Raw genomic sequence first — 14,246 nt, 5'->3', positions numbered from 1 at the left:
AAGCTCTCCAAAATCAAAGATAAGGAGAAACTCCTGAAAGCAGCTAGGGAAAACAGAAGTGTTATATACAAAGACAAACAAGTCAGATTAAGCTCGGATCTCTCAGCAGAAACCATGCAAGCAAGAAGCCAATGGGGAGACATATATAAAACCCTGAAAGAAAAACAAAAACAAACTGCTAACCAATAATCCTTTATCCAGCAAAGCTCTCAATCAAATATGATGGTGTAATCAATACATTCCAGGATAAACAGAAACTAAGGGATTTTCCAAAGGCAACCCTGTGCTACAAGACATCTTAAAGGGAGTTCTGTGGACTGAGAACCAACAAGAACAGACAACCAGAAACTGACTTACATGGCAGTACATCCCAGAACTCAATCAACAGATGGAAGAGTAAAGAACAGAACTAAACTATAAGAACAAACTCAGAGAATCTGGGAGGTCAGTCTATAATCAAAACAATTACAATGTAAATAAGGTAAACACATAGGTACAGAGATCCAGATGGTAAGAAGGTCAGGTAGATTACAGGATAAAATAGACTACACTAAATGGAGGGAAAAGTTAACGGACTATAAGGTAACCTCAAACAAAATTAACACTTCACAACATACCAAGAAAATCAAAATCCAAGAACATGGTAACATTAAAACTATGAGGAACCTCACAAGAAAGAAGACAAAAAGCATGAACTCAGCAAAGGAAGACACACAGAACAAAGAAAGCAGCAACACCACACAAAAAACAAACATAATGGTAGCAATTAATCCATGCCTATTGATAATTACACTGAATGTAAACTAATTAAATGCACCAGTTAAGAGACGGAGGGTGGCAGGAGGGATAAGAAAACAAGATCCTTCAATATGCTGTCCGCAAGAGACACATTGCACACACAGAGACAAAAGCAGATTAAAAGTCAAAGGATGGAAAAAATATATACCAAGCTAATTGCAATAAAAAGCGAACAGGAGTGGCAGTACAAATCTATGATAAAATAAACTTTAAGGCAAAAACCAGCATAATACATAAAGATGGACATTATCTCATGATTAAAGGGACAATTGAATAAGATGACATAACTATAATAAATATCTATGCTCCCAATGAAAGAACTCCAAAAGATATAAAGCAAACTCTAAGAGATTTGAAGAAAGAAATAGACGAACCTACAAAAATAGTGGGTGATTTTAACACACCATTTTCAAAAATGGATAGAACAACCAGAAAGAAACTTGACAAAGACACAGAAGAACTGAACAACACAATCAGCCAACTGGACCTAATAGATAGGTACAGAGCATTCAACCCAACAACAGCACAATACACATTCTTTTCCAATGCAAATGGAACAGTCTCCAGAATAGACCATGTTTTAGGCCACAAAACAGACCTCCATAAATTTACAAATATCAAAATACTACAAAGCATCTTCTAAGACCTCAATGCTAGCCAATTAGAAATCAACACTAGGACGGCCAAGGAAATAAAGTAAAATATATGGAAACCGAATAACACCCTGCTGAAAAGTGACTGGGTAGTAAAAGAAATTAAAAACAAACTCATGAATTTCTTAGAAACAAACGAGAATGAAAACACAACATACCAAAATCTTTGGGATACGGCAAAAGCGGTGTTGAGAGGACAATTTATTACAATAAATGTGCACATCCAAAAAGAAGAAAGAACCAAAATTAACACATTAACACAGCATTTCCAACAATTAGAAACAGACCAACAGCGGGATCCTACAGCCAACAAAAGAAAAGAAATAATAAAGATTAGAGCAGAAATAAATGAGATAGAAAACAGAAAAACTATAGAAAGAATCAAAAGGACAAGAAGCTGGTTCTTTGAAAGGATTAACAAAATTGACAGACCATTGGCAAACCTAACAAAAGGAATGACACATCAGACAAGGGACTCATTTCTAAAATATATAGGAAACTACAACACCTCTACAAGAAAAAGACAAATAGCCTAATTAAAAAATGGGGACAGGACATGAACAGACACTTCACCAAGGAGGGAGATCCAGGCAGCCAACAACATATGAAGAAATATTCATGATCACTAGCCATTAGAGAGAAGCGAATCAAAACAACAATGAGATATCATCTCACACCAGCAATAATAGCAAAGATAAAAAAAGTAGCAGACAATAAATGCTGGTGAGGATATGGAGAGACTGGGATGCTTCTACATTACTGGTGGAATTGCAAAATGGCCCAACCACTCTGGAAAGCAATATGGGGCTTCCTCAGAAGGCTGAAAACAAAAATACCTTATGATCCAGCAATTCCTCTACCTGGTATTTACCCACAAGAAATACAACTCATAACATGAGTAAATATATGCACACCAATGTTCATAGCAGCACTATTTACAATAGTAAAAAGATGGAGGCAGCCAAAGTGCCCATCAACTGAAGAATGGATAAACAAACTGTGGTACATACACACAATGGAATATTATGCTACCTTAAAGAATAACAAGGAAGCTGCAAGCCACCGCATAACATGGATGAACCTTGAGGACATTATGCTGAGTGTAATTAGTCAGTTACAAAAGGAGAAATACTGCATAGGACCACTATTGTAAAAGACTAAGAAAAAGAACCCATACTAAAGGGGTGTGGGGGATTCTTTGCTGGTTACTGGGATGTGGAGGGTGATGTGGGGGAGGGAGGGGAAGGTGGAGCACAGGGCAGGAAATAGATACAGGATAGTTTGGGTGCTAGAGAGGGGGACAATATACAAGAAGGGGGAGGGGGATGGAAGAACAGAGCAGAAGGGAAAACAATTAGGCAGGTTTGCATAGGCTAAGTGGGACAGAGGTTAAGAATGATGTATGCACAACCTTGGAACAATAGGGATCTGGGATACTGGGATTGAGACATGGTTGGAATGAGGAAAAGGGGGGGAATAATGTTAAGATGCTTGGCTGTTTTTTGAATCCTGGTTTCCCTGGCATACTATTATAAAACAGACAATTGAGAGGAGAGAAAGAAATAGCCAGAAACATCACCTTGAGGTTAGCAGTCCAGCGTGTATCTACAGTGCCACTGACCAGGACTTGGTTACATATTTTGGAGGGATACAACTCAGTCCATATTCCACAGGCTCTTCAGTGACCGATTTTTGTAATTGCCATACTTTTTCTTTCAAATCATGTGTTTAATGCTTTCTTATTTGTTAATCTCTTCTTTCTTATTTTATTCTTTGAGCAATTCATAAGTTTTAAGTTTATTTTGCATTGTTTCTCTTTCTTTTTTTTTTTAAACCTTTTTTTTCTCATATAGCACAAATGTATTCTCTCAGATATCCTCCTTCTGCCACCTTTAAATCTATTTTTTTTAAATTCAGTGGAAAGCTGAGAAAATAAAACTAGTTATAGTTAAAGACAGGCACATTTCCATGTGACCTTTTGTCTCCCGAGTTATGCATATTTACTAGAAATAAAATTTCTAAAACCTCTTTCACCATCACATTAACACCTAATGATGTTTTGTTTGAATGTCTTTTCTGTAGTACACTGAAATCATATTTGTAGACTCAGATACAGAAGATGCTGCCGAAGTGCAAGATGAAAGTGCTGGTAAATAAGTTTACTTTAAAATAATAGCAAGAATGTTATGGCCATGAGTGCTGATTATTGCAGTTTTTGAAACAGCGAGAAGCTGGTAATCAGATCAGTGTTTATTGGTAAGGAACTGGTCAGATCAGTCATGGTCAGATTAGACTCTCATGGACAGCTAAACTGCACAGCAGTATTTCATCCTTCATGATTTTCCAAAAACTGGGTAAAATAATTTCTTCCATGGTGACCCATGCTACTGTTTATTCTTCAGTTAACACTTTTCTGCTTCCCCTGTGATTGTGAACTTGTCTTTATTTCATGGAGAGCAGAGAGGCAAAGGAGCATGCTCAGTGAGCTATCTTAAACTAAACACTCATAAGAATGCAGATAGATCTGTAGGTGACAAGGCTATCAGTTTCTAACAGTTCTTTGAATAATGAACAATTGAAACTCCACCCCTACAGATTCTGAGCTGATGGATCATGGGTATGAATCTAATGCTCTGAATTAAAATTCAAATGAAAACTCACCAGTGTCTACTTACCCATTTTTTTACTTACTGACTAAAATCTCTTGCAAATTTTGCCCTGTGCTCAAATATAAGAAATGTATTTTGATTCAAAGTTGAAAAAAGCTTGGGTAGTTTAAGTGCCCTAATAAGATACAAAGCTATCGATGAACAAAAATTCACCGGATGTTAGGGATTCATAATGCTAATTGTTAAATGCTTTATTATTCAGATTTTGTGTCAAGAAACTGAAATTCTTCTATTTTTTCCCTAGAGGAACATTTTAATATTGTTATTATCAGACCTGATACAGTACATAGTAGAAAAGTACACGAAATTAAAACAATAGTAAGTAATATTTTCTAACAATGGTTTGAATTCATTATAAAATTGTAGGTGTCATTGAGTCTATTCCAATTCACTTATGACTGGAGTTGTTATTGCTAAGTGTTGTCGAGTCAGTTCTGCCCCATAATGACCCTGTATAGGGCTTTCAAGGAACAGCTGGTGAGCTTGAGCTGCCGACCTTGTGGTTCAAACCAACTTTTCAGTCCAGTGCATTAACCCATATTGCCACACCTGGACTCCGTATATCAGAGTAGAACTGGCTAGTTTTTTGGCGTTAGGTTATCAGGCTTTCCAGTTAGCAGCCAATCATGTTCACTGTTTGTACTATCCAAGGGTCCTTAACTGTCAATTTGGAGATAAGCTTAGTATTTAGAGGAAAAGTGTCTTTGTTGTTAAGTGTCTTTGAGTCCCTTCTGAGTGGCTGGTGGGTTTGAACTGCTAAGCTTTGGGTTAGTAGTCCAGTGCTTATCTTACAACACCATACCAGAGTGCCTAATAAATTGTTGCTGTTGTTAAGTGCTATGGAGTCAGTTCCAACCCATAGTGACTCTGTACTGGGTTTCCAAGGAGTGACTGGTGGGTTTGAACCGCCAACCTTGGACCTTGTGGTCCAGCACATTCTATACCACAGCGTCACACCAGGACTCCTAGTGAACTGCAGTGCCAGATAACTAAAGGTTTTGAGTGTTTTCTATCTGCACAAAAGCCTTCATCAACGGATGCATTATTGTTTAAATAACCTTGTCCTACCAGTATCAGATATAAATTATAAAAGTTAAATTTCATATATTATATTGAATTACATATACTTTGTGTTTAATTATTAGTAATGAAATTTTGTTAATAGTTCTCATTAGCTTACTTTCTTCTCTGTATATTGTCACAAATGTATGGTCCTTATAAATGCATGCTCACTTAAGGAAGCATTTAAATTTTTTCCTTAGAGACGAAATAAATTTTTTTGTTTTTTAGATTGAGGAAAATTTTATTCTAGGACAAAAGTCATCAAACATGTTTGATGATGCATGTTGTTGTTGTTGTTATGTGCCATGTACAGGGTTTCCAAGGCTGTAAACCTTTACGGGAGCAGAAAGCCTCATCTTTTTCCCGCGGAACAGCTGGTAGTTTCGATCTGCTGACTCTAGGTTAGCAGCCTGATTCATAACCACTATGCTACCAGAGAACTCCTTGATGGTGCATGTAGGGGATTATAATCATTGCAGGGAAATGAAATATGATAGGATGAATGTAAAGATAATGTTCTCCCAAGTAAACTAACACATAATTCACAATAAAAACTTTAAAAAAATTAAAAAGTCACCGAACGGCTTCTGTAAAGGGCTTGAATATGAGTGCTTTAGACTTTGCAGGGCATAATGTATCTGTTGTAACTAATCACATCCAACATAGTATAAAGATAGCTTCCAAAGCAAAACCCATTGCTATGCTCTATAGAAACCTTGTTTACAAAAACAGGTGGCAGGCCTGTGGAAGGACTACGGAACTCTTGATAAACTTCTTATCTTGTATTCATTGATTAGCTGTAGTTGCATTAGCACTGATTAAACTACAGTAACATACCCTATCAAAATTCCAACATTTACATAAATGAAATGTATTTATAGAATGATAAAAAATCAACTTTATATGGAATGACAAGAGGCCCATAATGTCTAAAGCAATTTTGAAGAACAAAGTAGGAGTGCTCACATTTCCTGATCTCAAAAACTATTTTACAGTTACAGTAATCAAAAAGGAACCCTGGTAGCATAGTGGATTACGAGCTGGACTGTTAACTGCAAGGTCAGCGGTTCGAATCTAACAGTCGTTCTGTGGGAGAAAGATGGCTTTCTGCTACCTAAAGATTTAAAGCTTTGGAAACCCTATAGAGGATCATTGAGTCAGAACTGACTTCACAGCACACAACCACCATCACCACCATAGTAATCAAAACAGCCTGTTTTGTTGTTGTTGCTGTTCAGTGCCATTGTGTCAGTATCAACTCATAGTGACCTTGTACAGAGTCTCTGAGGTTGTAAATCTTTGTGGAAGCAGAAAACCTTAATCTTTCTCCCCCAACAGCCTGTTACTGGTATAATAATAGACGCATAAACTAATGTAATAGAATTGTAAGTTCAAAAAATAAGTCCACACGTCTCTGGTCAACTGACTTTTGACAAGGGTGTTAAGTCCATTTAATGGAGGAAAGAAAAGTCTCCTCAATAAATGGTGTTGGGAAAATTGGATTTCTACATGCAGAAAAATGGAGCAGGATTCATGCCTCATTGTTGTTAGGCACCATGGGGCCAATGCTGGCTCATAGCGACCCAGCATAGGGTTTCCAATATGCAACTGATGAGTTTGAACCACTGACCTTATGGTTAACAGTTCAGTGCTTACCCTACAGTGCTAGGACTACTCATGCCTCACTACCATACCAAAAAGCCATAATAGACTACGATCCTAAAAGCAAACACTAAAACCATAGAATTTTTAGAAGAAACTATAGAGGCAAGACTGTCCAGTTTAGCTTCTAACAATGGATTATCTCAAACAACAAAAGCACAAACAGCAAAAGACAAAATAAATTAATGGAACTTCATTAAAATTAAATCGTTTTGGTTATCAAAAGACTTTACCAAAAAAGTGAAAAGACAAACTATCCTTTGGAAAAATATCTAAAGAAACCATTTATCTGATAAGAATTTAATAATAAAATATATATATAAAACTTCAAAAATGTAACAAGAAAAAGACACACCTAATTTTAAAGAAATGGGCAAAGGACTTGAGTAGATGTTTCACCAAAAAGGATATTCAAATGGTCACAAACTCATGAAAAGATGCTCAACATCCTTAGTCATCAGAATAATACAAATCAAAATGTTGAGATATCATTGCATCTCTAGTAGGATGGCTAAAGGAGTTCTGGGAGCATAGTGGTTACGAATTAGGTTGCTAACCTCAAGGTCAGCAGTTCGAAACTGTTCCGTGGGAGAAAGATGAGACATTCTGCTCCTGTAAAGTTTTCCATCCTCGGAAACCCTGTACATTGTTGCAATGATTCACATACCACCACCACCACCATCAGCATGACTAAGGTGTCCTGGTGTGGCTCTGAAGCACTAGACAGCTAAGCACAAGGTTGGTGGTTCAAACCCACCAGCTTCTCCTCAGAAACCCTATACAGGGTCTCTATGAGTCAGAACTGACTTGACAACACACACAAAGATGGCTAAGATTTTAAAAAACGGGAATCACTGGAAAATAACAAATGTTGGTGAGAGTATGGGAAAATTGAAAAACTTACTCACTGCTGTTGGTTCGCAAACTGATATAGCCGTTCAAAATGGTGGAGCCTTTATGGAAAAGAGTGTGCTGGTTCTTAAAAAAAATAAAAAACTAAAACAACAACTACCATATGACCCAACAGTCCCACTGTTGGGATATACTCAAGGGACTTGAAAGCGTCATCACAAACAGACATATGTACACACACCATTGTTAATTACAGCATTGTTCACAATAGCCAACAGCTGGAGACAACCTAAATGCCCATCAACAGAAGGATAGATTTAAAAATGTGGTATACAATGGAATATCACTCCATATTCCATTGTATACCACATCTTTAAATCTATGAAGAGAAATCAGTTTTTAAATCTATGAAGAGAAATCAGTTTTAAATCTATGAAGAGAAATCAGTCCTGATACATGATTTAATATAGATAGAACCTGAAGACATTATGCTGAGTGAAATAAGTTAATCACACAAGGGCAAACAATGGATTCTTCCATATTCATAGTGGAATGATTACTAAATTTCAAAAACAGTGAATTTTGAAAAAGTGATATCAAAGTATTTCGTATTGTAAAATGAAAGTCTGCAGAGAGCCCATTAGTCCAACACTCAGGCTTGAAATGGTCATTTTAAAGAGATTTCATCCCTTTTTATGGTATCCTTGAATTGGAAAAGTCATTGAAAATGTTTTATCAATCACTGTGGGACAAATGAAAGATCCCTGGTAGAAGAGTGGATTACAAACTGGAAGTCCAAATCAGCCAGTCACTCTGCAGGAGAAAGACGAGACTTTCTCTTCCCATAAAAATGTACAGCCTCAGCCAACAAACATACCAAGAAATGCTCACGATCATTAGCCACTAGAGAGCTGCAAATCCAAACAACAATGAGATATCATCTCAAACCAGCATTAGTAGCTAAGCTCATAAAAACAGAAAACAACAAATACTGGTGCAGGTGTGGAGAGACTCGGACCCTTTTACATTGCTGGTGGGACTGTAAAATGATGCAACCACTGTGGAAAACAGTATGGTGTTTCTTCAGAAAGTTGGAAATCAAAATACTGTTATGACCCAGTAATCCCTCTACTTGGTATATATCCACAAGAAATAAGAGCCTGTACACAAGAAGATGTCTGGACACCTATATTCACTGAGTCCTGGAGTGGCACTGTGGGTTAAGACGCCAGACTGTTAAGTCATTTGAACTGCAAGGTTGGCAGTTCAAGCTCACCAGCTGCTCTTCAGAAACCCTATACAGGGTTGCAATAAGTCAGAACTGACTTGACACTTAATAACAACAGTACTCATGTCAGCACTATTCACAATTGCAAAAAGACGGAGACAGCCTAAATACCCATCAATGGAAGAGTGGAGAAACGAACTTTGGTACATAGACACATTGCAATATTATATAATATAGAAGAAGAATTAATCTGCAAAACACCTCATAGCATGGATTAACCTGAAGAACATTATGCTGTGTGAAAGAAGCCAGTTACAAAAGAACAAATATGTATGAGACCGCTATTTTAAAAACTCAAGAAAGGTTTTCATACTAAAAGAAACATTCTTTGATGGTTACCAGGAGTGGGAGGGGAGGGAGAATCATTCATGGACTAGATGGTAGACAAATATTATTTTAGGTGTTGTTGCTGTTGTTAGTACTATCTAGTCAATGTGAGTTTGAACTGTCTACCTTGTGGTCCAGTGCATTACACAGGACTCAGGTGATGGGGAGGGTAATGTACAAGAAGTGAGGGATTGGCTTAATGGTGAAGCTAGGTAAAGACTTAGGGAGATATGCAAGGGCTAAAGGGCATAGAGGTTGTTGTTAAGTGCTATTGAGTTGGTTCAGACTCATAGTGATCCTGTGTAGGGTTTCCAAGGAGTAGCTAGTAGGTTTGAATTACCAACATTGTAGTTCACAGTAGATAGTAATATATACACAACCTTGGAACAACAGCATTCTGTGTATAACTACATAGACAGAAATACAGACTGAATGGGTATGGGAGGAAAAATGGAAGATATATATTTCTATGTCCCACAAACCTGTAAGTGTTTGAAAGAGGATATTTGTACATGAGTGACCACAGAGAGGACATGGGACAACTGTTATTGCATGGAGGGAAATGCAATCATTGTTGAATGTAAAACTGATGATCTTGTCTGTAAGCTTCACTCAATTCGCAAAAAAAAAATTTTTTTTTTTAAATAAGATTTATAGCCACGGAAACCCTATTATAGGGTTGCTGTGAGTTGGAACCAACTCGGTGGCACACAGTGACTACCACCATGGGACCAGTGAGGAGTACAGTGAATGACTCCGTAGAATAGGTACTGGTCTGCAAACAGTAAGGCCAGCAGTTCAAGGCCAGCAGCCGCTTCATGAGAGAAAGATGAGGCTTTCTGCTACCACAAAGATTTACAACCTCAGAAACCTTATACAGGGTCGCTGTGAATCACAACCAACTTCATGGCATTTATCAACAACAATAACACATGAAAAAGAATGTGCAAATGCATAGAGAACAAAGTTTATTAGTAACCACCATGGGTGGGAGGAAGATGGAATGACAAGGTTATTGTTTATGGAACTTGTGTCGTTCTTAAGTGCCATCAAGTCTGTTCCAACTCATAGCAGCCCAATACAGGGTGTCTGAGGAGCCACTGGTAGGTCTGAACTGACGACTTTGCAGTTGTAACAGTCCAGTGCTTATCCTTCATAGTCACACCAAGACTCCTGAGTTTCAATTTCTGCTGATGATACATTTGATTGATTAAGGGTAAGGGCTGCACAGCTGATTTATGTAATTGATGTCAACAAATTGTACACCTGTAAATTGCTGAATTGGTAAAAGTGATGTGATAGGTACATTTATAACAACAACAACAACAGAGTAACTGCTATGTACAACCATAGAGCTGATGGAATTTGTCTTCTCGGCTTTGGAGGGTTTGAAGGCTCAAGGTTATGGTTTCATGGGGCTTCCCAATTCGTTGACTTGCTATCATGTTTAGTGCTTCTGTTTTGACTCCTGGTAGTGTAGTGTTCCGGGTCTTAAGAGCTTGTAAGCAACCATTCAAGTCACAACAATTGGTGTCTGTTCTGTCAAAGCAGGGGTGGAGAAACTTTCTTTTTCCAAGGGCCTTTTGGATATTTATAACGGCATACAAAATTATCAACTTAAAATTAACCTGCTACATTTGGGTGGCTGGAACTGTGTTTGCCTTGGCAGAGCCAGACCAAATGATTTTGAAGTCCTTGTACAGCCCATGGGCTGGATGTTCCCCACCCTGAGCAACAGTGGAAAGAGTCAGGAATAGGAAGAAGAAATGGACTGCATGGCTAACTGCCTCCATGATCAACTGCCTCCTTTGCCAGAAGACCAGAACCGGTTGATGCCCAGCTACCATTACTAAGCATTTTGATCAAAGATTCTATCAGAATGCTTATCAGAAGGGTAAAACATGTAGAAGAGAATTTTAAATTTCTACGGAAGCCAGGTGTTCTGGAGCCATTGAGGCTGGATGAACCCCTGAAACTATTGCTTCAAGGCTATCTTTAAACCATAAACCAAAAACATCTCTCAAGTCTTCTTTAAACCAAATCATACTCATTGTCAGAAACTACCTGAGAGCAACAGCTAACAAAACATTGTTGTTGTTAAGCATCATCGAGTTGGTGCCTCCTCATAGTGACCATATATAGAGTTTCTGAGGAGTGACAGGTAGGGTTGAAGTGCCAACCTTGTGGTTAGCAGACCATTGCTTTTTCTACAATGCCATACCAGGGCTCCAATGAAACAATTGTTAAGTGCTGTCAAGTCAATTCTGACTCATAGTGATCCTGGATAGGGTTTCCAAGAGTGAGTGGTGGGTTTGAACTGCTAAGCAGTTCAGTGCTTATCCTATGGCACTACACCACATCTCCAATTAAACAATAGTTTTTGTTGTTGTTGTTAAGTGTCGTCGAGTCAGTTCTGACTCATAACCACCCTATGCAGGGTTTCCAAGGAGCAGCTGGTGGGTTTGAACTGCTAACCTTAAGACTCAAACAGGCCTTGCAGTCTAGTGCATTATCCTACAGGTCACAGCAGGACTCCTAGCTTAATCAATAAAGACTCTATCTTGAGCATTGTGTTTTTTTCACATAACTAAAAAGGATTAAGTGGATAACAGATGCTCAAAAGATTAGACAGGAAACTCAGTGGGGAGCGAATTCCTGTTGTAGGGAGGTAGAGTTTGGGAAGGCAGGGAGAGAATGGTTGCTCAAGGTGAAGACTGTAATAAATGTCCCTGGATTCTGCCTGTAGAAAATGTTGAATTGATGTATGTTCTCTTGTAAGGATTCTCAAAACAACGAAAAGAAAAGAAATTATTAAAACAATGTTTGAAAAGTAAAACAAAGAAAAAACCTGCAATAGAATGCATGGTACACAGATCACAGGTACGGTACCCCAGTCTCTTCCAATTATATGCTGATTCAGTTAGTACAACTCTATGAGGGGGCTTCAAAATAGAAAAAAACTTTAATAAAATGGTCTTTTGATTCTATTTTTCCACTAACTTTTAAAAGCCCTCTTATATAAGGGTGGAGTCCTGGTGTGGCACTGTAGAATAAAACACTGGACCACAAGGTTGAATTGAACCAGAAGGGTCGGCAGTTCAGACTCACCAGTTACCCCTTGGAAACCGAATATGAGTTGGAACCTACTCGACACCACTTAACAACTAGTGTTTTACTCCCTTGTTCGAATGTGTTTTTGGTTTTTTTAAGGTTTTATTGTGAATTATGTGATAGTTTACATGGGAGAACATTAGTTTTATTCAAATATGTTTTAATAGTCATGTTAGTGAAGGTTTCAAAATCATATACGTTTTTTTAGTTGGTTCAATGTTATCAATCACCAGTTCATCTTATATTTTTTGGCTTCAGAGTAATGAACATTTCAGAGATTTAATGAACATTTGCTAAAGACCTTAGCTCTCTGAAATGTAGTATGAGCCTACATAACAGATAAAATAAGAAATATAGGAATATTTTGAAAAAAAGAAAAATGAGCACAGAGTATGTAGTTTATTTACAGTTAAAGATCTACTTAAATAATCTCTGGTTTAAGTGTTGCAAGCTTACGTATCAGAAGGGTACGCAAAGGGCCTTCTTTGCCTATATGTTTGTGACCAGTTTAAAACCTATGGAACAGGCTGAGGTGTGTACATAAAACACATTCTATTCTGGATGGTTTGTTAAGCACCGGAAATCAATGTCTTGTCTTCCATGTGCTCCCTTGGCATTTCTGGATTTGACCTTACTCTCCAACTGAAAGATCACAAAGGGAGGATTTGTCATAGAAGCAGAGGACAAGAGAAGACTCACTGAAGAAGTTGTTAGGGACTTCTATAGTAAAATGGCAGATGAGGTAAGAAACTAAAAAACAAAGACCAAACTCACTGAGATTTTCAAATTGAGTTGCCATAAACTTCAGATCCCCATTATAGAAATATCAGTAATTTTGACCAACCCAGTAAGTTTCAGATGTCGGGGTCACTATCATGGTGATGCCAGTGATGGAACTATAGAGAAATCGTCCGTAGAATTTGTGGCACCTGAGCACAACCGGATGGTCTGATTTTGTTTGTGTATGTGTGTGTGTGTTTTGGGTTGTTTTGTTTTTGGTGTGAAGACCTCTTTATTTCATGATGTCCAAGACTCTCTGCATCAACATTTTGAAAGTGAATATCCAGTCCTTTCCATATAGTCTTACTCTGGATTGAATGTTCCTAGTCATCAGCTACAGAGAAATACTTTTTCTTGACCTAGAAATCTTTCTCTGAAGATACTTCTTTAATTCTCCTCTACCTGTGTAATATAATACAGGCAGTGACGTGTACTTTAAATTGTATTATCTTACCACTCAGGAAACATAGCTTCTAGAACTCCCTGTCCAATACAATAGGCACTAGATTATTTGAATTTAAAGGAATTAAGATTAGACAAAATGGAAAAATCAGTGTTTCAATTGTACAAACTGCATTTCAAGTATTCTATAGCTAAATGTGGAGTCCTGGTGTAGCACTGTAGGTTAAGAACTGGATTGCTAACCACAAGGTTGGCAATTCAAATCCACCAGCCACTCCTGGGAAAGTACATACAGAATAGCTATGAGTCAATAGGGCAGCATTTAACAACAGCAATAATAGCTAAATGTTGCTATAGTATGTACAGCACAGAAGAACATACACATTGAATCAGAAAACTCTATTGGATAGCACTTTCTAGAACTAAGTGCATAAGTCACAACAGTTTCTCCTGACCAAGGCTTCAAACCAGTTTGTAATGGTTTGACCCCCTGAAATTGCATCCCATGTATACTGAATCAGAATACACATTTTGGCAAGAATCTGATTCTAATTTTGTATATCTGGGGTTGTTGTTGTTGTTGTTGTTGTGTGCCGTGGAATTAGTTCCAACTCATAGTGACCCTGTACAGGGTTTCCAAGG

The 14,246-nt window shown here is 37.8% G+C and overlaps 1 protein-coding gene across 1 annotated transcript in view; it reads left to right on the top strand.

The window, feature by feature from the left end:
- The window catches only part of NME8 (NME/NM23 family member 8), a 94,694-nt gene that overhangs the window by 29,269 nt on the left and 51,179 nt on the right, over window positions 1-14,246 (top strand). The window contains exons 6-8 of the mRNA XM_006832265.1: window positions 3,534-3,600; window positions 4,365-4,438; window positions 13,072-13,164. Of these exons, the coding sequence (XP_006832328.1) occupies window positions 3,534-3,600; window positions 4,365-4,438; window positions 13,072-13,164 (234 nt within the window). The remainder of the gene's footprint in view (window positions 1-3,533; window positions 3,601-4,364; window positions 4,439-13,071; window positions 13,165-14,246) is intronic.

The sequence above is a fragment of the Chrysochloris asiatica genome, unplaced genomic scaffold, assembly GCF_000296735.1.
Source record: "Chrysochloris asiatica unplaced genomic scaffold, ChrAsi1.0 scaffold00006, whole genome shotgun sequence".
NCBI lineage: Eukaryota > Metazoa > Chordata > Mammalia > Afrosoricida > Chrysochloridae > Chrysochloris > Chrysochloris asiatica.
The sequence above is the reverse complement of the archived record's forward strand: the minus strand, read 5'-3'. Positions and strand labels throughout refer to the sequence as shown.